This window comes from Paramisgurnus dabryanus, chromosome 5 (assembly GCF_030506205.2).
Source record: "Paramisgurnus dabryanus chromosome 5, PD_genome_1.1, whole genome shotgun sequence".
Lineage (NCBI taxonomy): Eukaryota > Metazoa > Chordata > Actinopteri > Cypriniformes > Cobitidae > Paramisgurnus > Paramisgurnus dabryanus.
This window is the reverse complement of record NC_133341.1, coordinates 3883101-3909943: the sequence shown is the minus strand read 5'-3', so window position 1 is coordinate 3909943 and position 26843 is coordinate 3883101. Positions and strand designations below refer to the sequence as shown.

The 26843-nt window shown below is 35.5% G+C and overlaps 1 protein-coding gene and 1 pseudogene across 2 annotated transcripts in view; one reads left to right on the top strand and one right to left on the bottom strand.

Moving 5' to 3' along the window:
- Window positions 1-26843, bottom strand: part of adgrv1 (adhesion G protein-coupled receptor V1) — a 691082-nt gene that overhangs the window by 83713 nt on the left and 580526 nt on the right. For both annotated transcript variants that reach the window (XM_073814613.1, XM_073814614.1), the window contains one exon: window positions 26806-26843. This exon is cut by the window's right edge and continues 336 nt beyond it. In XM_073814613.1, the coding sequence (XP_073670714.1) occupies window positions 26806-26843 (38 nt within the window). The remainder of the gene's footprint in view (window positions 1-26805) is intronic.
- LOC135774595 (5S ribosomal RNA) lies at window positions 17683-17799 on the top strand (annotated as a pseudogene).

Genomic DNA, 26843 nt, shown 5'->3' with positions numbered 1-26843 from the left:
TTTTAAAAACAGTAAGCTGTAATGTTTCTTACACACAGATCTAAACACATCACAAGTCTCAATGTTTAATAACATAAAAACCTGTATGCAAAGGTTTGTTGGCGTATTTTTAGACACAAGCTGTTTATTTTCATCTTTAAACAAATGTGTATGACAAAAGTTGTTCTGCCTGAACTGACACTAAGGATCGATGCCGAAATGTTAAATCTAAGTATTTGCAAAACAACCTTCACCGTCATATAGATGTTTTCAATCTAATGGTACCTGTTTAAATGTGACCATACTATTTCAAACATTACCAAGTTGTAGATGGTTGTGACTCAAGTTACAAAGGTTTTAACAAACATTACTGTTTGTCACGGTGTGTTTCATCGCATTGCTGATGTATGCAACAGACTCTCAAGTTTTATGTTAAAAGGATTACTAAAAATAAAAACCTAAGCATTCTGTATTATGTTGGTGCTGATGATTTTACAAGTTTACAGTTTCAAACATTTTTGCTATATTCGCTGTGAAAGATTTAGTAAATAAATCTAAAACATAAACAGTGTTGAAGAGTTACCTTAATCTTCTAGCAACAATTTTCAAGAGATTACCAACATGTATGATGTACTAACTGTCAGGGGATCTGTGATATTATTTTCTGAAGTAATTAGCTATCTAATGGCTACTGCACAATAACTTAAGCGATAAAGAGGTTGCCAAATGTTACATAAACTATAGAAACGAAACAAGATAAATTACAAAGTCACTGGCATGAGGTTTACACTTAAATAAATCACGCAGATGTTTAAAGTGCAGTTGTTACCCCTCAGAGAGGAGTGTCCCTAACTCCAGGACTCCTATCTCCACCTATCCATTACAGTCATTAAATCGGAGCCAGTATGATTCATTCAAACACAATTGCCTAACAAGTTTCAAGAAACTATGGACTCCTACTGCTACACCAACAAATTCGCGCTACCCCCACCCCAGAGCAATATGTATATGAGAGAACCTACAGTTGGACCTGTGCACTCAATAAGTCCTCCACAGTATCTGATGGGGGACCATCAACCTACAACAACAACATACCCCTTTGTACGGCTCAAGTAATGTCTGATGATGTTCCAATGGACCTGTGTCCCCAAGAAGGATACGACAATGCCTGATGAATCAATACACATTGCGTGTATCGATTCCACAGACTGTTTGGTTTCAAGATCATGAAACAGGCTTCGTGATACATCTGTTACAAACTTGATGACAAAAAGCTAATGGTATTCTGTAGAATCTTTAGAGACTATTACTGTGTGTTTGTGTGTGTTTACAATATCAAATAATGATCAAATTGCTGATGGTGAAATGAACCGGTCGTGAAAAACGTTGTGATATTTCTACACTACAATGATAACAAATTATGTATTTCTATTACTTGATGAGAAATAAAAACACATGTACCACTTTAAACATCTGCGTGATTTATTTAAGTGTAAACCTCATGCCAGTGACTTTGTAATTTATCTTGTTTCGTTTCTATAGTTTATGTAACATTTGGCAACCTCTTTATCGCTTAAGTTATTGTGCAGTAGCCATTAGATAGCTAATTACTTCAGAAAATAATATCACAGATCCCCTGACAGTTAGTACATCATACATGTTGGTAATCTCTTGAAAATTGTTGCTAGAAGATTAAGGTAACTCTTCAACACTGTTTATGTTTTAGATTTATTTACTAAATCTTTCACAGCGAATATAGCAAAAATGTTTGAAACTGTAAACTTGTAAAATCATCAGCACCAACATAATACAGAATGCTTAGGTTTTTATTTTTAGTAATCCTTTTAACATAAAACTTGAGAGTCTGTTGCATACATCAGCAATGCGATGAAACACACCGTGACAAACAGTAATGTTTGTTAAAACCTTTGTAACTTGAGTCACAACCATCTACAACTTGGTAATGTTTGAAATAGTATGGTCACATTTAAACAGGTACCATTAGATTGAAAACATCTATATGACGGTGAAGGTTGTTTTGCAAATACTTAGATTTAACATTTCGGCATCGATCCTTAGTGTCAGTTCAGGCAGAACAACTTTTGTCATACACATTTGTTTAAAGATGAAAATAAACAGCTTGTGTCTAAAAATACGCCAACAAACCTTTGCATACAGGTTTTTATGTTATTAAACATTGAGACTTGTGATGTGTTTAGATCTGTGTGTAAGAAACATTACAGCTTACTGTTTTTAAAAATCAGGACGCATATAAATTATGTTAAAGTTCAAAACTTTTGCGTTGTTTCTCTGCATTCATATAATTTCCAAACAATCAAAGGTATTTGTCACAGCAACACATACTCATGGGATCCAGTTAAAAGTAAAATGTTTCATCCTTTTGTAAATGTTAAAATGGTGTCATGTTCTGAAGTTTTCTATAAAAATCTAGACCGAAACCGCACAAACATGTTTAAAACGAAGTAAAACAGTTTGCACATTCAAAATTTTGGTGCGTTTGATGTGAACGAAATAACATTGATGACTTTAAGGCGTTGAATCCAAAAGGTTTTGAATGTAAATGGATGTTTTGTGAAATCAGAGCACGCATACAAACAACATTTGTGGCTAATATTGATAGATCATCGATCTAGTTGAGACTGAAATCACTATGTGATGTACACATGTATACTGAAAACGTAAAATCTGTGCATTTCTGTGTGCTTAACTAAAATTTCAGTGTTGAGTTATACTAAAATAAACAAAAACCTTTCGGTACCTTAAAAGTGAGCGATGTTTGATGATGACCTCATCATCTTTTTTGGGCTTGTCAGAAAATTAGAGATCTTGACTGTCAAATGTATTTAGTTTACCGTGGTTTACATTTGATGTGTTGTGTATATGAAACTAAAGCTCTGTCAGGATTCGTAGAGACATGAAGTAGATGATCTTTGGCTATGTGACAGACGTCAGGTAACAAAATTAGGATCATATCGTGCATGTGATGTTTTAGATCCCCATACTAACATTGTTGACTTTTATTTTTACGCCTCTGAAAAAACATGTGATGTAGCCACATGTAATTTCTATTAATCTTTCACATTTCTCTGTGTGGATTTGCAAAAACATATGAAGAATGAGCAATGTCACACGTTGTCTGAACAAGATGTCTAAATGTTCTAATGGTAACAACACAGACATTAAGACCAAAAATCCTTGTATATTTTTTGTTTTTATGAAATCGGTACATCAAAACATACAAAAAACATAAGCAGTAAACAAAATCAATGATGAAAAACAACAGTGACCATACATTGAAACTACTAGAACGTAGTTTTTGTTAACGTATACAATTGTTGCCGGACATGGCTTGCCAATCATAATGTTGAGTAAAAAATAAAACAGAATGAAACTTTTGGAAAACTAAAAACAACTGTAAAAACTTGCGTAAGATATACCACTGGATCACACGATTGGTTTTTAGTCATCATCATTAAACGTTATGATATTATCTAGATACCATGGAAAGTGCGTGCATGATCCAAGACCCTTTTCAAACATGAAATCTACGGTATTTTCTATGATTTCACACACATTAATTTCTCGTTTCTTTACAAGGATATCAATGCATACATCAATTACAAATGCCATCATAATTATGATATTGACAACGTAAAACTCGACCTCGTCACATTCATAAAAAATCTCTAGGGCCTTTCTAATAATCACACGGGGTTCCTCTTGGGCCTGGACCAGCGTCTGCACCATGTTATTGAGAGCCCCATCTATACTTTTCACAACATCTGTTTTTTCCCTGAGTCTGTTTACACACTCGGCGCTCGCTTCGCAATAATTTGGAGGCATGCACACATTGGCTTCTTTGTATATCACAGTACATAGTAGATTGGACATCTCGCGCTTGTAGTTCTTTTTAAGCATATCTTTAAAAAGGTCGGTCCCGTACACATACCCCCTCTGGCCATTGCGTAGTCGTTCGAATGATCTTTGTGCCATCTTTTTCAAGAATCTGTAGTTTCGTAGACAACTTTGCTTGCTTGTTTGTTTCTGAGTTCAATCGCCTTCTCAGCAACAAAAAGGCTCGTGTCCACTGTTTCCGCCGCGTTGCATTTGATAGTTTGTTTGCGAATTCGGACACCTTCGCAGCATCAAAAGTTTCCACAGTTTCTGCAAAACATAAAACAGACCTCTGTTGTGTACGAATCCGACACGGTTGTTCAAATTGTTCTGTGATGTGTTAATCCGGGGTTACGTTTTTGTTAAAGGTTCTGTGTTCAGAAGGAAAAACTTCTCATCTATACAGAACTCCTTCTTCGCTTCACAACCCCCGCAGCGTTGGTCGTTTGGTCCGCACCACGTGATAACATCCAATGCACACACACACGCGCACACACACACACATACCATATCCTCTGGGGGGTTTTACGATGTAATTCGTAAAGCTATAGACACTGATTCATCTTAAACCTAACCTAATGTCGGTTAAGATGTTCAAATAGTTTATTTTATTTTATTTAGTAAAAATTATGGTTTACCTATTTAACGTATGTACGTGATTTTAATGTTATGTAGAACCATGTCCTAACTGTTGTTGTGTTTATGGACGCACACAACCATGTTTAACAAAATCATACAATACGTCTCTGTGGGCCATGTCAAATTTGTTAAATGTTTTGTCTTTAAAGAAATGATTGTTGTCACGTATGTGACAACCTGGGTTATAACATCGTCAACTTTGATAAATAATATTTGCAAACATTTTATTGTTCCCTAAATGGATAACAGATGGGTTTAAGGTTACATTAATTAAAAAACAACACCACAATGTGAGATAAAATGTCTTAAACCTTCTAAGTTTCTTTAAATCGCAAATAATGGATAACATGATTTAATCAGTATCTGTGTCAGACATCTGGGGGGGGGGTTGTCTGCTGGTTGATAGCGGACTGGTGATAGAGAGAGAGAGAGAGAGAGAGAGAGAGAGAGAGAGAGAGAGAGAGAGTGAAACTGTTCGTCCATACAACAAAATTTTTCCACATCAATAAATATGTCGAACACTCGCAAAACAAGAAACACCCACTGGAATAACATGTTCAAGAACCCTTTTATTTTGACAAATGTGTACCGTGTTACATTTATCGTAAATAGACATGTACACACTTGGATATTAGCTGACATTAATGAATTAAACTCAGAATAGGGTGTGAAATGTCTTAAAACGTTTAAAAGGCTCTTAACGCCAGATATATGAGCGCATCAGCGTACGTTTTCTGGCAACGTTGGTACACGCATTCACATGTTTTAATCAGAGACTTGGTTAAAGAAAGTCCCAAATCTAAAATAAACCCCCTATTATACCGGAGCGGACCGAATTACATTTTATTGTGTAATAAACACATATTCACAGTTGATTTTAAGATGTCATTAATTTAAAACAAACCCAGAAAATGATATGAAAGTGTTTTTAATCGTTTAAAAGTTGGATATGAACACTCATCCGCGTATGTTCTCTATTGTAAACGCCGGAGCGCGATCTAATGGTGTGATAAGAATACTATGTCTGAAAAGATTAAACTTTTATTTAGTTTAAAATAAATAACCTTTAGTCTAAAGAATGTGTTATTGGTGTCCCCGGTGGTTTTGGCACTGTTCATCGCTATACCACTGCTGAATATTTCATTAAATAATTTGTTACAAACAAATGCTTTATTTTTGACAGAGTGTCCATATTACATTTTACCATTACAGTTTTAAAAGACTCTACCTAGATTACAAACCGACCCTGTTGTGAAATATCTATCACACACGGTCATAAGTTCATCATCAAAAACTTTGTGTCTTATCAGAAAAATACAGCTTATAGTTAAATAGATAATAGTACATTTAAGGTTAACCAGTTACAACTAAAATATTTATTCTTGCGTGACTTTAAAGAAGTCTCTTGCCAATACAAACGTATTATCAAGTTGTATTTATAAGATACACGCAGGCAATTGACCTAAAATCTACATAATAATTTATTTTTGTCAGAGCAGACAATATTGTATAATATACACATATTCACACATGTTTTAAGAAGCCTTTAATTAAAAATAAAACCCCAAAATGGGGTGAATACGTCTTAAAAACATTTAAAAGTTTATTAACGTCATATATAAGTTTCTCTGTCACCATCTGTGCACATATACACATGTCTTAATCAGAGACTTGGTTAAAGATTCCCCTAAATCTAAAATAAAATCCTATTTTGCCATAGTGGACAGAATTACATTTATTAACATTATTTTAAAATGGCAGATATGAACGCTCACCCGGCGCTTTGTCAGGCACCGCCGGATCTTTAATACGCGTGAAACTATAGTGCAGGTTATGAAAAGATTCACGGAATTCCTGAACCGTTTAAAAATTTATTTAGTTTAGACTATCGTCTAAAGATTGTAGTATTGACGGCTCCGAAGGTAATGGCTCAGGTCATTGCTTAAACTATACCCATATACGGAATATTTAATTAAATAACTTGTGATGTTACAATCAAAAGTTTTAATCAGAGACATGGTTAAAGATTCCCCTAAATCTAAAATAAATTCCTATTTTGCCATAGTGGACATAATTACATTTATTAACTTTATTTTATATGACAGATATGAACAATCACCCGACGCTTTGTCAGACACCGCCGGATCTTTAATACGCGTGAAACTGTAGACCATGTCATGAAAAGATTCCCGGACTTCGTGAACCGTTTAAAATTTTATTTAGTTCAGCCTTTGTGTCTGATCAGACACTATAGCTCGATAGAAAACATCGGCTTTAAGCGTAGCCAGGTGCATCTAATATATATATATATATATATGATTAGTGATTGCCTTTAAATAAACTTATGCTGTTGCAAAACTTTAGATTCAACAACACACCCGCGGTGTGACAGTCAGTATTGAGAAGCGCACGGGGCGAGCAAAGGAGGGAGGATGGATGAGATCTGACATCAAATGTCAATAAACAGCAAATGTCGAAACACGAGCCGTCATTAAACATGACACCATACGCTTGACATAAAACACACTCAGGAAAAACAATCACTCTAAATGACCGGCAATAAAACCATTAAATACTTTCTGTCTAAAGTTGACAACTTGTACAGATTTTGATTGATGGTCCCGCCCCCCTGTCAAAGGGGTCATAAAACACGACCTGTCAACGGGTGGGGGAGGGGGTCATAAAAGTTTGACGAATGGTGGCCCGTTATAACTACTAGCGTGTCATGAATGTGTTAGCATTTAGCCTAGTCCCATTATTCCTTAGGATCTAAACAGGGAAGAATTTAGAAGCCACCAAACACTTCCATGTTTTCCCCATTCAAAGACTGTTACATGAGTAGTTACACGGGTAAGTATGTTGGCACAAAATAAAACGTGATTTGTAAGTGAATAAAAAATGAGAACTATATTGTATGGCGGAAGAGCACTTAGTTTGCAGCACTTCAACCTCTGGTGCAGTAACATCATCACTCCTGTCAAGATGTTACTGCGCGCTGAGGTCGATGTTACTGCGCGCTGAGGTCGAAATGCTGCAAACTAAGTGCTCTTCCTCCATGCATTGAAAATTGATAGTTATGTATTAATTTGTCTAAGTTGAGGTAAGAACATAGTAAAATATTGAAAAATAGTGGTCAAAAGTCTATTTGTCAGCGTTCCACACTCTGTCTCAGTCATGCAACGTGCAACTGCAACGTGCAACTGCCTGCCAACGTGCAAGTGTGAATTTTAATTTCCTTTCGCGACAGTTATAATAGCACAAATCACATCACACCCAATAATGCAATCGCCCTTGCTTTTTTCCCCACTCCAACATTTCAATTATTGCCCACTAAAAGCTGCACAGACATATTTGCTTACCTGAACTCTGAACTAGTTGATGCATGAAAACAGCACCCTGACTGGTTGACTGGCTCAAAGTATTTTGAGTATTTTAAAAATACAAAAATACTCATCTTAAATGTATTTAAATACAAATTACATTAGATTTTTTTCAAAGGCTTTAAAATACAAAATACTATTTTGTATTTCAAATACGTATTTTAAATACATGTTTTTGAAATACTGCCCATCCCTGAGTGTCACGAACAAAGACGTTAACCGCCACAGCAGATGAGGGTCTCGAATTCGTAACACACAAGATCATTATCTGACTTATGGCGCAACAGCGGCCGATCAGGAGAATAAATGATGTGTACAGCTGTACAAGCAACACACAGCATAGACACAAAATAACTGTTTGACTCATCAAACAATGACACACAGCTCATGCAGGCTGTGATAGGCAGACATACATACATAGCCTACACATACAGGTGTAAAAATATACATATGTTATTATTATCATTATTAGGGGTTCAAGCCCGAAGGGCTGAAACCCTATTGTATTTGTATGGATTTTTATTTTTTTTCTTCTGCCGTAAAACGGAACGTGCAGAACAAACAATAAGGCCTAGAGACTTGAAACTTGGCCAAATGATAGGACCCAATATGGGGAGAGGTTTGCGCCCTTTCGCAACTTTTTAAACCCAGAAGTATTGCCCTTTGGCAAGCTGCTGCATGTCCGTGTCTGTTTTAAAGATCGCTCTGAATGGGAACTCTATGAAAAGTCCGTCACAAAAATGGAATTATCTCTGCTTTTTGCTCAAAATGTGGTGTTTTTGCAGAAACCTACCCATATTCAAAAGCTGATTACAAAAGAACTACTAAAGGTAGGATGAAACGGGTTTTTTTGTTTGAAAGCAGAAGGTCTGTTCTTTCATTTGGTATATTGTATGTTTATATATTTGAAGAAGAACATTTTCTGGAAGACATTAAACTTTGGTGAAAATCATGAAAAACGCTGGCGCTGGCTGGCAACTTATTTTAAAAATGCTGGCAGTGAAAGAGTTAACTGTCCCCTAGATCAGTGGTTCTCAATGTTATTCCTGTGTATATTGTTGTATGTGAGTATTAAGTCTTATTGTCCAACACTGCAATTTTTGCTTGCTTTTGTAAATGTGTGTGTGTTTGTGTTGTGTGCCTGTGTGTGTTTTAGGGCTACAACAACTTAGGTTGCCCAAAGAGAGGGCTAAACAATTAGCCACATACTGTGCCTTGTCTGCTACCATATATGGTAAAGTCGATGCCATTTATATCCATAGCAACTGCAAAAAATAGCAGAGATTGTCCACTAGGTGGCGCTATAACCTAAGAACAAATAACGATAACTATAGCATTATGTATATGACACATAAATATTTTTCTGACCTACTTGTTATTTTGCACACAACTTCCAGGTTCTTATAATGGTCTATGAGGATAATTATATATCTTAGAAAACATGCCTAATGGTGTGTGATTACAACTAAACTCATGGGACTGTTAGTCTTATGTTTCCAAGTGTCTGTGAGGATTTTTAGTACATCTTTCTGAAAATCTTTGCGTCTAACACAATGTGTGTGAAGTAAACAGTTCTCAAAATCAGTGGTTCTCAACACACCTGCTTTAAATAATCAGCACAATAATAGAGATCGCTATTAACTGAACTGATTGTGTCAGATGAGAGAAACATACAAAATTTGCAGAGCAGTAGTCTTCCACAAACCGAGTAGAGAACCATTGCTCTAGATGTTTATGTTTATATGAAAAAAACTATTTTGTGAACTAATACTTGGTTTTTCACTCAACAACAGTAAAGCCAATGCAGTACAAATTCATGTAGTCTGTGAGCCAATATAAATGCCAAATTGTGATCACCAATTGTAAGTCTTATTCCTTTAGTTGTTTAAGTTTGAATTACAAAAACTATTTTTCAAAACTAATCCTAGGGTTTCCAGTCAACAGCAATCAGTGCAGTACATTTTTTCTGTCCTCGGTGTGTAAAGATATATCAAATACAAAATGTAATGAATTTGAAAACCTGCTGTTGTATGCATAGATTTCATGTGATGTCACACAGTGGTGTAGGTGCCATTTGTACGACTGAATTGCAGCACGCATGTTTAAAGGAAATCATAAAGATATGGATTAAAGTTTTCCATTATCCCCAAAACTCTCAGCATCATCAGAAATGAATTGCTGCTATCAAGAGAATATATGTCTGGCTATATTTACATCAGTAGCATTAGGATTCTATTCTACCTTCCATGACATAAACGTGTCCTGACATGATGTATAATACATAGTAGTTACATTTTTATATGTTCTTTTTAAAATATTGCACCCAAAACCTCATGTAATAATGCAATTGGTTATTATTCACATAAATGACGGGCTAGAACCCAACTAAATAGCTGCACTTGATGAAAGTGAACACAGACAAATGCTCACCAGCAAATCTACTAAATAACATGACATTTGTTATTGACACAATTTGATATTGAAAACATATCTGGATCAGTTATTTATTGGCCCAGCTTAAAATCACATGCCAATAATTGCAGAGCTATACCACTATTCGACAATTTAACATGACAGAGCCTATTTTTTTTATTAATTAATTAAATTAAAATATGTAACATTGCTTTATTGTTTCCAAATCCAAAAATCAGTATTCTCTTATATACTCTGTGTGAAACACAGACCCTCATTAACATACTTAAGAGCATGCTTATTAGGATTTTAATAAAAAATGTGTCTATCTTGATTTACTTTTCAATATTTACTACTAATTTTATGTTAAATAAATTGTAAAATTATTATTTATTATTCAAAATGTATACTCAATGAAATTGTGTTCACAGGTTTTATCAATGGATACATGATTTAACTTTATGAAGTCACTGTTATTATGTTAAATAAACATTTTGTCAGTCATTCTGACGGTATCCGTTTTTACAGTCACGTGACATTCTGACAAAGGTGAAACATTTAAATAGGTTGATGAACTCTTGAAGGACACTAAGGATATGAAGATTGGTCATTTATTTCAAAGTCTTATTTCCTAACCCTGCCATTTCTGCTTCTGTGTGTAAATGCATGTATGTGTGTTAGCTTATTCTTCATCATTGCTGTGTTATAGGTTAGCCCTGTGAGACCTATATCTCTATATCAGAAACATCATAGAGAAATTGTGGTGGGCTGTTTTGTCTCATGTTAACAATTTTTGAAACATTTTGTGTGGCAATTCTTGCCACGGCATGGACCACATCATATTTTCTTCAGAAAATGGACCTAATTGGTAACATGTTAGTATTTCAGATTCTAAGTAGATTTGATAACAATGCAGCAAATCTACACAGGAATGCCCTTAAAGGTCTTAAAGGGGTCATATTATGAGATTTTTTAAGATGTAAAAATTGATGCTGTTTTTGGGTGTTTCCTTTAAAATGCAAATGAGCGGATGAAATGCAAACACTGATCACAATGATGGTGGTTTGTTGCAATTGAAACTCAATTGAGCTGTCAATTATTTTTTTTCTCTCTGCACTAAATGGCAGTGCTGTGGTTGGATAGTGCAGATAAAGGGGGCGGTATTATTGTAATTCGCCTTGCTACCTACCTCACAAAACAGGCAAAATTTGAACGACATCATTTTTCACATGGTTACAGAGAATGGTTTCCCAAACAAAGTTACTGGGTTGATCTGTTTCACGTTAAAAGAAGTTTGGTAACAGCAGCGTTTTTAAGACTAAATTTTAACGTTTTCTAGGTTGATAGAAGCACTGGGGACCCAATTATAGCACTTACACATGAAAAAAGTCAGATTTTCACGCTATGACCCCTTTAAGGTCCAAGATCGCTTGAAACCCGGTAATCCCTGCTTGCAGCTATATTTATTATTATTATTATTATCATTATTATTATTATTTGTATGTACATATAATACCATTATACTGTAAAAAGAGGAGGCTTTACGTGGAAACTGCAAGTTTAGCCTTAAACAGTAGGCGGATTATGAAGATGATCCATCTCTCCAGAGATAGACAGCTGAAATGTATGGCTCTCAAGCAGGGGGTTCTTCCTGATCGAAATTATATTGTGACTCCTACGAGTGCAGTCACCGTTCTGCCTCGACAGAAGTGGGACCAGATCCGTGAGGGCGCGAGACTGAGATACCCTTTTCGAATCGCGAGGCTGAAGCGCAACACGTCCACGGGAATGCTCATAGTGCACACAGCCAGGTTTCTCAAAAACCAACTGTGCGTGCTGCGCTCTAATACACATATACATGTGTATCCTTGTCAGTGATATCGTGCCGACAGGGACATACTTAAACTTCTTAAAACATACTTCAGATTTATGCAAACGTACACGCAGTCACTTGCTAAGGCACTAAAAGCAAGTGTGTTTGTGTGGTATGCCTTCTTATACCCTGATCCGGACGGCATCCAGCCAATATCCAGTCATCGAATTATTGAGGCTGTTTACACTTGGCATTAACATGCGTTTTCGTCGATCGGATCACAAGTGGACTTTCAACCACTATCAACCACATTCAGAGGTAGTCGAAACCCCTTTCGATCGGATTGCTTTTGTAGTGTAAACGCCCATGTCGTTGAATGTGTTCCAACAGCCACAGGCGACCGCCTTCTCTCCGCACATTATCTAAACACAAGTTTTACGTCTTTTATGACTTCTGGCGTGAACACGCGGTGAACAGCGCTATTTTTAGCCTTTCATTGATAAAATTAAAGCGGCTGATCTCTGTAGTTTCATTTTGAAAGCGTGTGAAAGTTGCGCTATCCTATTTCATCAATTGCGCTAAAAATTCAGAGAAAGCTCTTACATATACACGTACAAAACTCTGTGCAGCAAGTTTACTTGCTAAACAAGCAGCAGACTCCAACATAATATTAGTTTGCATCCATATAAACTCATAATTACTCCAGCTCGCATTTGAATGACAGCAGAGAGACTCACTCACAGTCTCGACAGACCACCCCCTCAAAGTATCCATGACAGAAGCGGTCGAAAGTGGACAAAAGAGACAGATTTAAATACCATGTGTAAACGTGATGTGTCTCTCTTGTCCACTTGTGATCCGATCGATAAAAACACATCTTAATACCAAGTGTAAACATTTGTGTAAACATTGATAATGTGTTACACATGCTTCAAATCAGTCACTGTCAGGCGTTCCCCAAAGCGTTGCTATGGCGACACAGATCAAGTTCCTCGAAAGGGAACAAGATATACAGACTAGTGATGTTAGGTTCTTGAACGAATCATTCTTTTAAGACGGTTCTCAAGAAGTAACCGGTCAAGCCGGTTCACAAATCGAACTGAATCGAACTTTAGTTTTGGGCATAGGTTCCGGGTTGGTGACGCAGGACGCACATCCGAAATAGCACATCGGACTCAAAAAGAAACAAAGTTTGTCAATAATTGCCGAGGTGAGGATTGCGACGATTCTGACAGATGATTTGCTGACACTGCATGTGAATTACCGAGAATTTGAACGAGCCTGATGCGCAAAGTTTCTTGTTTTATTAGTTTCTTGATATGCGTTTTATTAAAAAGCTTTAGTTTTAGTACGATTTATTGTGCATGCAAATCCTAATTTAGTTTTTTAAGGAACACCAATGAGTTTAAAAGACAAGTTTATTTATGCTTTATACTTAGTATATGTAGAACACATCCACAATTGTGCATCAGTATCTTTTAGAAATCTTATCCAAGTTGTAGGCTAAAAAATGTGAGGGGACACTAAAATAACCAATAGAGGGTATGCACGTTATGTCACCTTCGGCGAAAGTGACTGCGTTACGCCCACTGAGTGGCAAAAGACAAGAGCGGCAGCATTAGTGTACAGTGTGAAATCAGCGAAAACACATCTTAATGGGAAAAAGCTATTGGGCGATAGACTGTACTAACAGGTTTAACAAGAATACGGAGCTATCGTTTTACAGACTGCCAAAAAAACACAGAAAGGAGAAGTAAATAGATCGTTCATGCCAACATCCACTGACCACGGGTGGGTTGACAACTTAAGTGTTTTACTTTCTACTTAAAAGTATTTTTGCAAGTATTTGTATTTTATCAGTGTTTTTCTTTGGATTTTTACTCTATTACATTCCATAAATAACATTTTTGTTTTACATTTAATATTTAATTACATTAAACATACTTTTACTCAAGTAAAAGTACACAATTTTAATGTAATTAGGTATTAAATACATTTTAATATGCAACATAATAGAATACAGAGTATGATTCTATGCTTTAGAATCATGTAGTGAAGTAAAATTTTCCCAAGACAAACACCCCAATAAAGCACAGAAGAAAATGTAACTAATGTAACTAAGTATTGTCCACTTTAGCTTTCAAGTAAAACTAAATTCAATTTAAGCTGATAATAGTTAGTTTTACTGGCGTTTTTCGCAGCAGCCGCTATGAAAACCAGCCATTTTGTTGAATGTTTTGCCACTCAACCGGGAGAGCTCTCGCGTGGTCACGTGAAAAAGTGACGTCAATGCATACCCTCTATACTGAGACCACGCATTCCCCATACGAAACATTGCACTGGCAATTCCCTTCCATCATGACTAGATATTAATACAAAACCAGATTCGGGCAGGATCCTACGGTGGCTCATTGCTGCCACATACATATAATTTTTTTTACACAGTTATGTCGTTATATAACGACATATTTTCTCGTTAAAACGACATCTTTTCTTGTTAAAACGACATCTTTTCTCGTCAAACAAGATATTATGTCGTTAAAACGACATCTTTTCTGGTTAAAACGACATCTTTTCTCGTTATAACAAGATATTATGTCGTTAAAACAACATCTTTTCTCGTTATAACAACATCTTTTCTCATTAAAACGACATCTTTTCTCGTTATAACAAGATATTATGTCATTAAAACGAAATGTTTTTCTCGTTAAAACGACATCTGTTCTCGTTATAACGAGATATTATGTCATTAAAACGAAATGTTTTTCTCGTTATAACAAGATATTATGTCATTAAAACAACATCTTTTCTCGTTATAACAACATCTCTTCTCGTTACAAGAATCAAACGGAGCATTATTTGGAAATGGCATTATTCTTTGTGCACGAACTTGGCGTTATGGGAAGCTATTCATATAAACTGCAACTTCTGAAATGTATTTAGGCTGGATTTTTTTGTCAGTCAAAGTGTAATTCGATCTGGTGGTTTACCTTATTACAATTTTATGCTGTGATCAAAGCTGTATTTTTATTTTTTTGTGCAATATTTTGCTCATGACATTTTTGTTTTTAAAGAAATAAAAATTTGCCCAAGTCATTTCAAGTATTTATTTTGTTCAATTCATATAAAAAGTTGTAGAAGCAATTTAATGTTCCACCCAGAAAACAGACTGTCACAGCTAACACAAAACTTTCCCCTAACGTTAGTTTTTGGTTATCTTTCGGTCATTTTATTGGGACCAAATAATAATGTTCTGGGAATATTCTTTTTAAGTTTTATTTTTGCAACCAAAAAACTATGTTCCCATAAAGTTGCAGGGTGGTTATTTATAAGTAACTTATACATGACGTTTTTGTCGTAGTAATTTTTTTATATTTTTTTGGGAACCATAAATAACGGTCCCATAAAGTTGCAGGGTGATTATTTAAAAATAACTTATACAGAACCTTCTCTAATGGTTGTTATTATTATTTATTTTATTTTATTTCATTTGAGGCAATGAAGTGAAAGCATAATTAAACCCATTATTTAGTGTGCACGTCTGATATGTGCGTGCTCTTCTGCACCAGGCACCGCTCTTCACCAGTAGGCCAATACCCGCTTTATTTTGTGATCAGCAAAAAGCTTGAACTCAAGTCATTAAAAATAATTACGGTCATTTCGTTTTACCTCTCAGAGACTTACCTATTTTTAGCTTTTTTTATCATACTTCATTTAGTAACTTAAATATGTGAGAAGGAATATTTGAGTAATTTTCGATCGATTTGACACGTCTATATGAGGACAATATGATGTAAGCTTTTGATTAATGTACAAACGGATAGGCGACTGTGACTGTGGTAAGATCTGTTTCAAAATGTTTATTTGTCATTTCGTTTTTACCTCGGAGTCTAACATTATTCTAGTGATTTATTTTTTCTTTGTTCATTTAGTGACTTAAATATGTGAAAACGAAAATATATTTTAGTGATTTCCAATAGAGAATAAGAAGCTTTTGATTGTTGTAAAAACTGAAAGCTAGGCGGCTAAACTGATATGTTAAGGTAAAGTAAATGAAATGTTTATTTATTTGTCATTTCGTTTCACCCCAGAGTCTAACATTATTCTAGCAATTTCTTTTTTTCTTTCTTCATTTAGTAACTTATGTGAGAACGAATTTTTTTTTTGTGATTTTCGTCTATGAAGAGATGATGTTAGAAGCTTGATTGTTTTGAATTTAAATAACAGAGAGGCGACTTAAGATCTGTTAGACTAAAATGACTAAAATGGTTATTCTTTTAAATAAATATCTGTTTTAAGTCATCTATTGTGTTGAAGTCACTGGTTATTTATATATTTGATAAAATACAATGTTATATAAATACCATGTGCGATTTACAAATTGTTTAAGTATTTTTAATTAAAATAACCTGTAATGCATTCATATAATATTTCAATAGACAATTATATAATAAAATAATTTAATTATTATAGATTTTTATTAAATATATTGTTTTATTCCTCCGTATTATATTGACAAGTATTTTTATTTTAGATAGATATAAAAACACAGAGTACACGACTTCGGAGCAGATCCGCCCCGGAGTCTATTGCTATCTGGGGTCGATTTACACTTTGACAAAAAAAAATCCAGCCTAAATACATTTAAGATGTTGCCGTTTATATCTATGAATAGCCAAGTTCATCCAAGGAATAATGCCATTTCCAATTGCTCCGTTTGATTCTTGTGAAAGTGAAGTTCCAATGTACAGTCTGCTGCATCATGTCAACTTTATCATAATAAATTAATAAAAAAGTCAAAAGGAAAAGAAAAAAGTAAGAATTAGGTTAGTTAAATGTCCAAATGTCTTGCAAAAAGCAGTTCTGCATTGAAGGGTCGATTAATGAAACAGCTCGCGCGTGAGAATATGTGTAATTTAAATGATTTAATAACTCCTTAATAGGGAAAATATGTAAATTTAAAGAGAAAAGATGTCGTTTTAATGACATAATATCTCGTTATAACGAGAAAAACATTTCGTTTTAATGACATAATATCTAGTTATAACGAGAAAAACATTTCGTTTTAATGACATAATATCTTGTTATAACGAGAAAAGATGTCGTTTTAACGAGAAAAGATGTTGTTATAACTGAGAAAATATGTCGTTTTAATGACATAATCTTGTTATAACGAGAAAAGATGTCGTTTTAACAAGAAAAGACGTCGTTTTAACGACAAAATATCTTGTTATAACGAGAAAAGATGTCGTTTTAACAAGAAAAGATGTCGTTTTAACGAGAAAAGATGTCGTTATAACGACATAACTGAGTGAAAAAAATAATATGTATGTGGCAGCAATGAGCCACCGTAGATATACACCAAGTTCCAGATTACATTTTCTTATGTTCGTCTTATAATTTGACTCAACGCTCAGCGCTTGTGTGGCTTCTTGCTGCGCCGCGCAGACCAATCGGCATGTGATGTCTATAAGCAGAGGTGGGACAAAATCATTGTTATGCAAGTCACAAGTAAGCAGGTACGTCACAAGTAAGCAAGTAAGCACCAGCAGCCATATCACCCTGTAGCCCAAGACAGCTTGCCCACTGAAGCTAAGCAGGGCTGAGCCTGGTTAGTACTTGGATGGGAGACCACCTGGGAAAACCAGGTTGCTGCTGGTAGAGGTGTTAGTGAGACCAGCAGGGGGTGCTCACCCTGTGGTCTGTGTGGGTCCTAATGCCCCAGTATAGTGACGGGGACACTATACTGTCAAAAAAAGCACCGTCCTTCGGATGAGACGTTAAATCGAGGTCCTGACTCTCTGTGGTCATTAAAAATCCCAGGATGTCCTTCGAAAAAGAGTAGGGGTGTGCCCCGGCATCCTGGCCAAACTTGCCCATTGGCCTACTAATCATCCCTCATACTAATTGGCTATATCACTCGGTCTCCTCTCCACTAATAAGCTGGTGTGTGGTGGGCGTTCTGGCGCAATATGGCTGCCGTCGCATCATCCAGGTGGATGCTGCACATTGGTGGTGGTTGAGGAGATTCCCCCATTCATATGTAAAGCGCTTTGAGCACTGGAAAAGCGCTATATAAATGTAACTAATTATTATTATTAAGTCTTTGCCCTCAAATCCCGAGTCAAGTCGGGTCAAAGATGAGGCAAGTCCCAAGTCGAGTCAAAAGTCAAAGCCAACAAGTCTCAAGTCGAGTCCAAAGTCCTACCATTTTAGTTTAGAGTCATGTCAAGTCCTCTTACCACAGAAATAAAATGCATGCTGTGGACCGGTGGAGGGAGGCCCCTATACTGCATTGCATTTTCAAAAGATCAAATATGCCATGATGCCACCATGGCTGAAAACTCGCTGCACTGTAGCACTAGAAGCAGGCACTGCCAAGGCTACTTGAAAGAGTGAAGGAAGAGTGCCCAGAACAAAATGGCATTCTGTCCTTCTGCCTTGTCAATGTAGTGACTTAGCTGCAGTGGTATAGATCAGTGGTGTAGTCTAGATTTTTGTAGTGAGTATACTGTGATTTTTCCCTCTCATCCTTATGCTCACTCGTCCCAGCGCGACACCTCATAAGCACCACAACACTCACAGATGCATACAGTATGGATCTTCATGTAACTAAGAGCATTCTGAAAATGTACTCATGAACACATAAACTGAATGTGTTATCAACATGTCAGTTTATTACAAGAAAAAAAAGACTTTAACAGCCAATGGGTTTACAGCTGGGGAAACTGGATTGATTTTTAGACTGGTTTAGTGTTAATCAACATCTAACTCAGGGACAAAAGTTACTTAACTGTTAATTAAAATTAAATTAACTGTTTACAATCTTCAATTCGTGGCAAACACATGCATTGAAGGTGAAAAAATATCCACTCCTTCAATAGCTATTATCTGACAACTATTGATAACATTACCATGTGTTATTTAATTGTGTAAATGTTTTAAATTAATACACATTTAAGATGACCATGAATTAACTCTTATTTGCATAGTCATTGATATAAAAGCTTATTTTTGCATATAATATAAGCATTGTCTAAAACTGAAAATAGGCTTATACTTAATTATTATTACAAGACCATCTAGCCTAAAATTTGCAAGTCTGAACTGAACATCAACGCAGACATGAATTTCCTCACAGAACTTTAAGATCATATACATCTTTAACGTAGATATATAAATGAACACATAGAAGGGAAGTTTAACACTGTGAAGCACAAGCAAACATGCAGAGCAACTGAAGGCAGCTAAAAACCATCAGGATATAATCACAGGCTTATTTTATGGCATTTGGAGCCTTACCTCCAGATAAAGTAATAAACTGAAAAGCAGACCTCTTGGTGATGTCAAAGTACCGCGAGAGCAATTCAAAGCAGATTTCTCCATGTGATAACTGGAGTCTCTCTCGCGGTACTTTGCTATCACTCGCTTGTGGCACAACACCAGTCTGCTCCCCAGTCACTTTCGCTTCACTATAGTAATTTGATTTCATAGAAATTAATACGCCGATCGGATCGCGCAGTTCGACAGGAAGTATATAGCCTATTATGTATTTCAACCAATCCGCTAAAGTAGCAAGTGTAGCATGCTTATGGTCAGTGCTTCACATGTATATTACTGTATGACTAAAAGTTTAAAAATGTCACAAAACCATGCTGTTCGCGCTATTTTTAGTGGGTATACGGCGTAGTCCTGCATATCACGTAGACTACACCACTGGTATAGATCTCTTGGTGATGTCAAAGTACCGCGAGAGCGATTCCAGTTATCACGTGGATAAATCCGTTTTGAATCGCTCTCGCGGTACTTTGCTGTCACTCGCCTGTGGGTTTTTGTAGCGCCACACCACTCTGCTCCCCAGTCACTTTCGCGACGCTATAGTGATTTCATATGCCGATCGGATCGCGCAGTTCGGCAGAAAGTCAAACACACCAAATATATAGCCTAATATGTATATGCATTTCAACCCGCTAAAGTAGCAAGTGTAGCATGCTAATGGTCAGTGCTTCACTATTACTAAAAGTTTGAAATGTCACAAAACCATGCTGTTACGCACCCTCACGCTATTTTTAGCGGGTATATGGAAATCCTTTACAATTCCTAGTAGACTACACCACTGCTGAGCTGTACTGGTACGGTCCCAACATCCAAACCAACGTGGGACTGCAGTGATTGGATGTCGTGCAGGCAGCGCGCGTGCTCTCTGCATGCAGGTGGTGCACATTTTTTTCATAGATGCAGACACACTGAGAGCGGCGCGGCCGTGTGCATTTTTTGTGGGTTGGTGCTTCACTGCTGATTCTTGCCATACCTCCGTTGCCTAAATGCGCACGCATACGGTGACATGTCATCATGGTGTACAAACAGTTAAAGGGTCTATTAAGTAAGATAAAGTCAAAATGAAACCGAGATGACCAATAAAATCAAACCAGGCAGACAGAGGTGCAACACAGAGGTCAGATGCGCAGTTAGTGGAAGTGCAAGAGAGATGTAAGTAATCAAACACTGACTATTATACAGCAGTTTATTGACGAGAAAAATGAAACCGTAGTGACTGTCAAGGTGACAGGACAAGAAACATTAATGCCGCTGAGCACTTGGGTGTCCAAATTTAATGCGCTGCTTTCTCTCCCTCCAGTAATTCACTTTCCGTTATTCAGCATGTTTATTAACAACATTCAACGCCACCCTTTAATTCTTGAAGATATGTTTTTAACTGTATAATGATTAGATTCCCTTTGTTGCACTGGACTTCTGCTAAGCTTGAACTTGAAAACGCGAATCATCACGTGCGCGGTACAACGCTTCATCCACCCGTAGCGCGCGTGCACAGAGTTTAAATGTTCATATTTTGGCTTGAACATTTTATTGCATTCAGTCTTAAAGCCTAATAAACAGTACCTGTTGAAGTCATTAAAGTTAAATAAACAAATAAACAAAAGAAGAGAAAGTGTGCAGCAGTGTGCCCAGGATGGTAAAATAATTATTACAATGTATTCCTAATGACCAACTTCTTCTGCATACTGACATGGTTTGAAATCTATAGGTATTTGATTCTTTGGTTTTCTGATGTATTAAAATTCATATATGTAGAGCAGGGAAATAAGAAGCTTTTTTTCCTGGGGTGCAAGCCCTGGAAAATACTTATATGGACCTCGGTATTTATAAAATCATGCAATGCGGCGTGTTTGTCTTTACAGTTATGAAATTTATTATTTTAAACACACATTTAACAAAGTATATATTGTAAGTGTAAATATTCATAAACTCAACACTTCGGAGGCGTTTTTCTAAAAAATAATGTTTAAACTTTATTGGTGGTGGTTGAGAATAATTCCTCTTTCCATATGTAATGCATTTTAACGCAATATAAATGTATCATATTGTTATTCTTAATATATAAGAATACTAATATATTTTTTACAACATTTATAACATATATATATATATATATATATATATTTATATATATAAAGATGCTTAGTACAATAGCTTTGCTTCATATAAGTTTCTGTAATAAATCATTAAATCAATCACAAAACGTGTTGACAGTGGCAAATAAAATGCTTGTTAATTTAAACAAGGCAGAACGGTGTATAAAACAGCTTTAATTAACAATATCTGAATTGGCTCTTTTGCACACTTCTAATTTTCTCATGTCATAATTTATAATTATTAATTAGATTGAATATAAATAAGTTTTGAAAAGTGTTGAATGCGAACGTGTAAGATATCTGGAAGGCGATGCGGCGTGTTTGACAGCCACATGTTATAAAATTGATTATTTTACACACACATTTCACAAAGTACATTTTGTAAATATTCATAAACTCAACATTTCGGAGGTGTTTTTCGTCCGCAAAAGGCACAGTTTCTCTGTTCGCGTCAATTATTTTGGTTTGACCAACTAAAAAAACACATAAGTGACATTAAGACATTTTATTAAGTTACTTTAATAAATTATTTTAGTGATATTCTATTTTACAATAATATTTTTTACAATTATGAATTACGTAGAAACACTGACTGCATATGCGCAAGAAAGGTAGCCTATTATTAAAGATTTTATAAATATAAATATGTAAAAACGAAATAAAAAGATATCATATGCCAACTGTACAGCCCATGGGTTTAAACGCCTTTTTTCTAAAGAATAATTTGTAAACTTTATTGGTGGTGGTTGAGAAGAATTCCTCTTTCTATATGTAAAGCATAGCGCAGTATAAATGTATCATATTGTTATTCTTAAAATATAAGAATACTACTATATTTTTTACAACATTTTTAACTTTAAAACATGTCTTTTTTATACCACATTAATCTCTTTAAAATATTGATACTTTTAGAAAAACTGACAATTATAAATATTATGAACAAACAATGAAACGGTGTCAAAATTCGACAACACAAATAATTAAGATATTCATTGTAAATAGAGTCGCGTTTATTAGGCTAAAACTAAATTCTCTGTTGCACTTCCTATAAATTCGAATTGCACGTATCTTAATAGTTGTATGCGCTGTTATGCTGGCAAGAAGGGGTTGACATATCACTTTGCTGTTTTAATACAGTAGCAATGTAAAATATTCAGCAATGCCTTTATTAACTTCTGGAAACAACGGCAATGCAATATTTTTATACGCCACCTGGTGGATATTCTGTGAAGCGAAACACATTAAGGGAAAATGGAAAGTAGCCCCCCCGAAAGCACTTGCAGAATGCTGCGAGAGTCTGCGAGACGAATTGGCGAATGCCGCGGGAGAAAACGCGCATTTTTAAAGGCCACATCTGTACTGTTGTCTTTTTAATTTTACTCTTTGGAGAAAGCAAAACTGTTATCCTGTGTTATCCCAAAAAGGTGGTGTTTTTAATAAATGTGACTGCCTTAAAAATTTTAACACATGTGGTTTTGCATAATTTCTAATTACATTTTAGCATAAAGTTAATCAATTTGTTGATAAAATGGGGAAAAACATGTTTATTAGTAGTGCTCATCTGATTTCTAACGCAGTAGAAAAACACGTTCTCACATTATTCTGAAAATTAGAGGGGTGTGAGGGGCCTCCAACATAAATTTTGCCTGGGGCCTCCAAATATCTAGAACCCGCCCTGGGTGTTAACTTCAGTGGACGTCCTAGAACAGGGTTCGGCAACAGGCGGCCCGCGGGCCAAAAGTGGCCCGCCAACAAACATTTTTGGCCCGTCGGATTATTTTGAAGTCCGTTTTTTATCTTTTTTTTTTATCAAATACTACTTTTATTTTACAATAACAGTTTACAAAAATGGCCCCGTGTATCATTCCTTCATTCATTTTTTTTTTATCAAAACCAAAAAGAAAATAAAGAAAAACGACTTGTTTTTCTATTATTATTTCCTGAACTAAAATCAAACGACTTGTTTTCTGAATGTGCGCTCAGATCAAAAATAGAAAAATGAATGAAAACGGGTTCAGACACCTTAGCAAACATATACCAATGAAATAATTTTAAACAGATCAGGTACTAACAGATTACATTTAAATAAGGGTTTTAATAGCAACCATGCTTTCCTGTAGGTCTCATTCGCTTACAGTCCGACTTTTGAACTTTTTTCATTATTATTTTTCGCGAATAACACACTGATAAATAAATAATATGTATTAGATAAAAAATATTTGCACTAAATGCTGCACAAAACTTTTCCTCTAGCCCAGAGGTCTAGCCCAAAAATGCGTATAATAGCTACGTAATAGTTTAATCTTAACGGGCCGCTGTTTCTCGTTCTCTTTCTCTACCAGCGCATCCGAGATCATAACTATAATCAGGGCCGGTTCTAGATATTTGGTGGCCCCAGGCAAAATTTATGTTGGAGGCCCCTCACACCCCTCTAATTTTCAGAATAATGTGAGAACGTGTTTTTCTACTGCGTTAGAAATCAGATGAGCACTACTAATAAACATGTTTTTCCCCATTTTATCAACAAATTGATTAACTATATGCTAAAATGTAATTAGAAATTATGCAAAACCACATGTGTTAAAAATTTTAAGGCAGTCACATTTATTAAAAACACCACCTTTTTGGGATAACACAGGATAACAGTTTTGCTTTCTCCAAAGAGTAAAATTAAAAAGACAACAGTACATTGCAAAAACCCTAAATATAAAAAAATTACAGGTAAACCTCCTATAAAACTTTTATTGTTTTTTTTATTTTAACTTGGTATAAAGAAGAATTTCCCTCTTACTGAACCAATATACAGTATAGTCTATCAGACTATTGCAATACCTTTTTATAAACTACCTTAAATATCCATACAAATCAGCTGCCACTGGAAGTTAAACAGACAAATTACTTTCATGATTTGGAAACTAAAATAAAGTGTAGAGGACTTACAAGATATACAGACAGTTTACTTTAGGTAACGCCAGTTTTGTTTGCTGTTCGACTTTAAATACAAACTTTTTTAAATACAAACTTAATTCTTGCAGTGGCGGCGCCACATAAAGTTGAACTCACCTAAAAACTTTATTTAATGCTGTCAGTAGTGATTGTCGGACCAGTGCACATGGACTTAACAGTTATGGAGGCCCCCTTCCAAGCTTGAGGCCCTAGGCATTTGCCTACTCTGCCTATAGCTAGCGCCGGCCCTGACTATAATAATTGCAGAGGTAAGACTTCATGAATCATTTGCAAATTTACCTCGCAAATCATGTCAATGCGTCACGCGTGAAGACAATAAACTCCGTGACATTGCAAATGACTGAAAAGCTATTGCAGGCTTTTAGAAACCACTATAAAATATGATAAAAAATAAACTCTTTTACTGCAGTAATATTTTAACTAGTTCGCTTTCAACGTAGATTTGAAAGGAAACAGTCCTGACTGTGTCAATCACTATTAAAAACATATGGTAAACGGGAGTCTCCGTGCCTCAGCGTATAGCTGCAACTTCTCCTTCTCATCTTCTCATTCACTACTCATTTTTTTTCTTCTGTTCTGTTACTTGAACTTGGGGCTCGAGCCCGACCATAAGGTTCGACCTGCCTTCGAGAACAGCAAGTCAAGTTCGTTTACCGTTAATTATTACTAAATGGGCAGGCAAATTCGTTAAAAAATTAAAGTAATCCGCCAAAATATGGTTTTACATATCTATTAACATAAAGCCATTATTAATTTTCCTAACGAATAGTTTTTTGATCTTTGCCTCCGTTTAAAACGTTATACATTTGGCAAAGGAGGATTTTCAGCAATTTGTTTGAACAGCAACTCCGCAACCAACAATGGTTTCGGTTTATGCTGGTTAGAAATTTGAGTGAGAGGCTTTGTCCTATTTAATTTATTATTTATATTTCATTATGTTTTCTTTGCTGACAGTACAATGTTAAAATAATATTTATATTGGCACGAACACAATTTTGGTATAGGATTTATAATTGTTATAGGTTACTTCATCTCTCTCTTTTCGTTAAGAGACATTTGAATGTGAGATTCTGGAAACGAGATCTAACGTTAAGTTTTGCGACCGGACCCGTCGGGTCGGGAAATAAAGTGGGTGAACACAGAGTGTATTTTAAGCGGTTTACTGAATAGAATCTTGTGGGAGCTGGACAAAAAAAACAGTCCAGCGCAAGACCTCCATTAACCTTAGGTGTGTATGTGTGTGTCCCGTATAAATATTAATAAAAAAAGGAATAAAGTTCAAAAGTCGGACTGTAAAAGTCTTTCATGACTTTTATAAATGCCTGTAATATGTTACCACTATAGTAGCCTACTTGGTCTGTTTAAAATGTTTTTATGGATATATTATGCCTGTAAAGGTGTTAAATAAAAAATTTGTCTAATCCAGTAGATCATTTTTTTATCTGAGCACACAATCAGAAAACCCGTGGTGGTAAATGTTTTCATTTTTGTTTTTAATTTGAAAAAAACGAATGAACGAATGATACACGGACCCATAACCATGTTTTTAGCAATTTTTAAATAGGAAATAAAGACAATGTTTCTTGACAAAAGATCAGATAGCCTATACTAGGCTAATTAAAAATAAAGTGTGGGAACAGCAGCTGGCCCGCCATCTACTGGCTAAAAAAAATATTGGCCCGCGGCCAAAGTTACTTGCCGATCCCTGTCCTAGAACATCGCAGAGAGCTTCTCACAAGTCTATACTTTTTTAACTTTTGGATCACTTTCGTGACAGTATTCAAACTCATTAGCAATGCTTAACTAATTATCTTGAAACCTTGACCATTTTGTGCAAAGAAATTATTTTATTTCTCATGTCTTGAGACATTTCTTTACCATGTGGTGCTATTCTGTCACCATTACATGAGAGTGGATTTTTTCTTTTAAATATCACTTTCAATTGCCAGTTATCCTGTGGCCACCTGTGTTATGATTAATTATATTCATCATTTCCTAGTGAATTCCTGTTAATTACACTTTATACATTTTTTTTTTGCTTACATATTCATTGGGGTGTACTCATTTTTGCATCACCCCATTTAAATTAGTTATTTTTTGTATCCTAAAGATGGTCAGTGACTTTCACTCTTTTGTTAATAAAAATTAAAGTTTAATAAAACTGTTTTGTAAAAAAGAAAGCAAATTGGTATCATATTTACTAACAAATGTATGCGGTGCAGTGTATATATATTCTTGCTGGATAATGATATATTTATTGACCTACATCAGGGATGCAGGCACCAGTGAAGCCAAAAAGCCCAT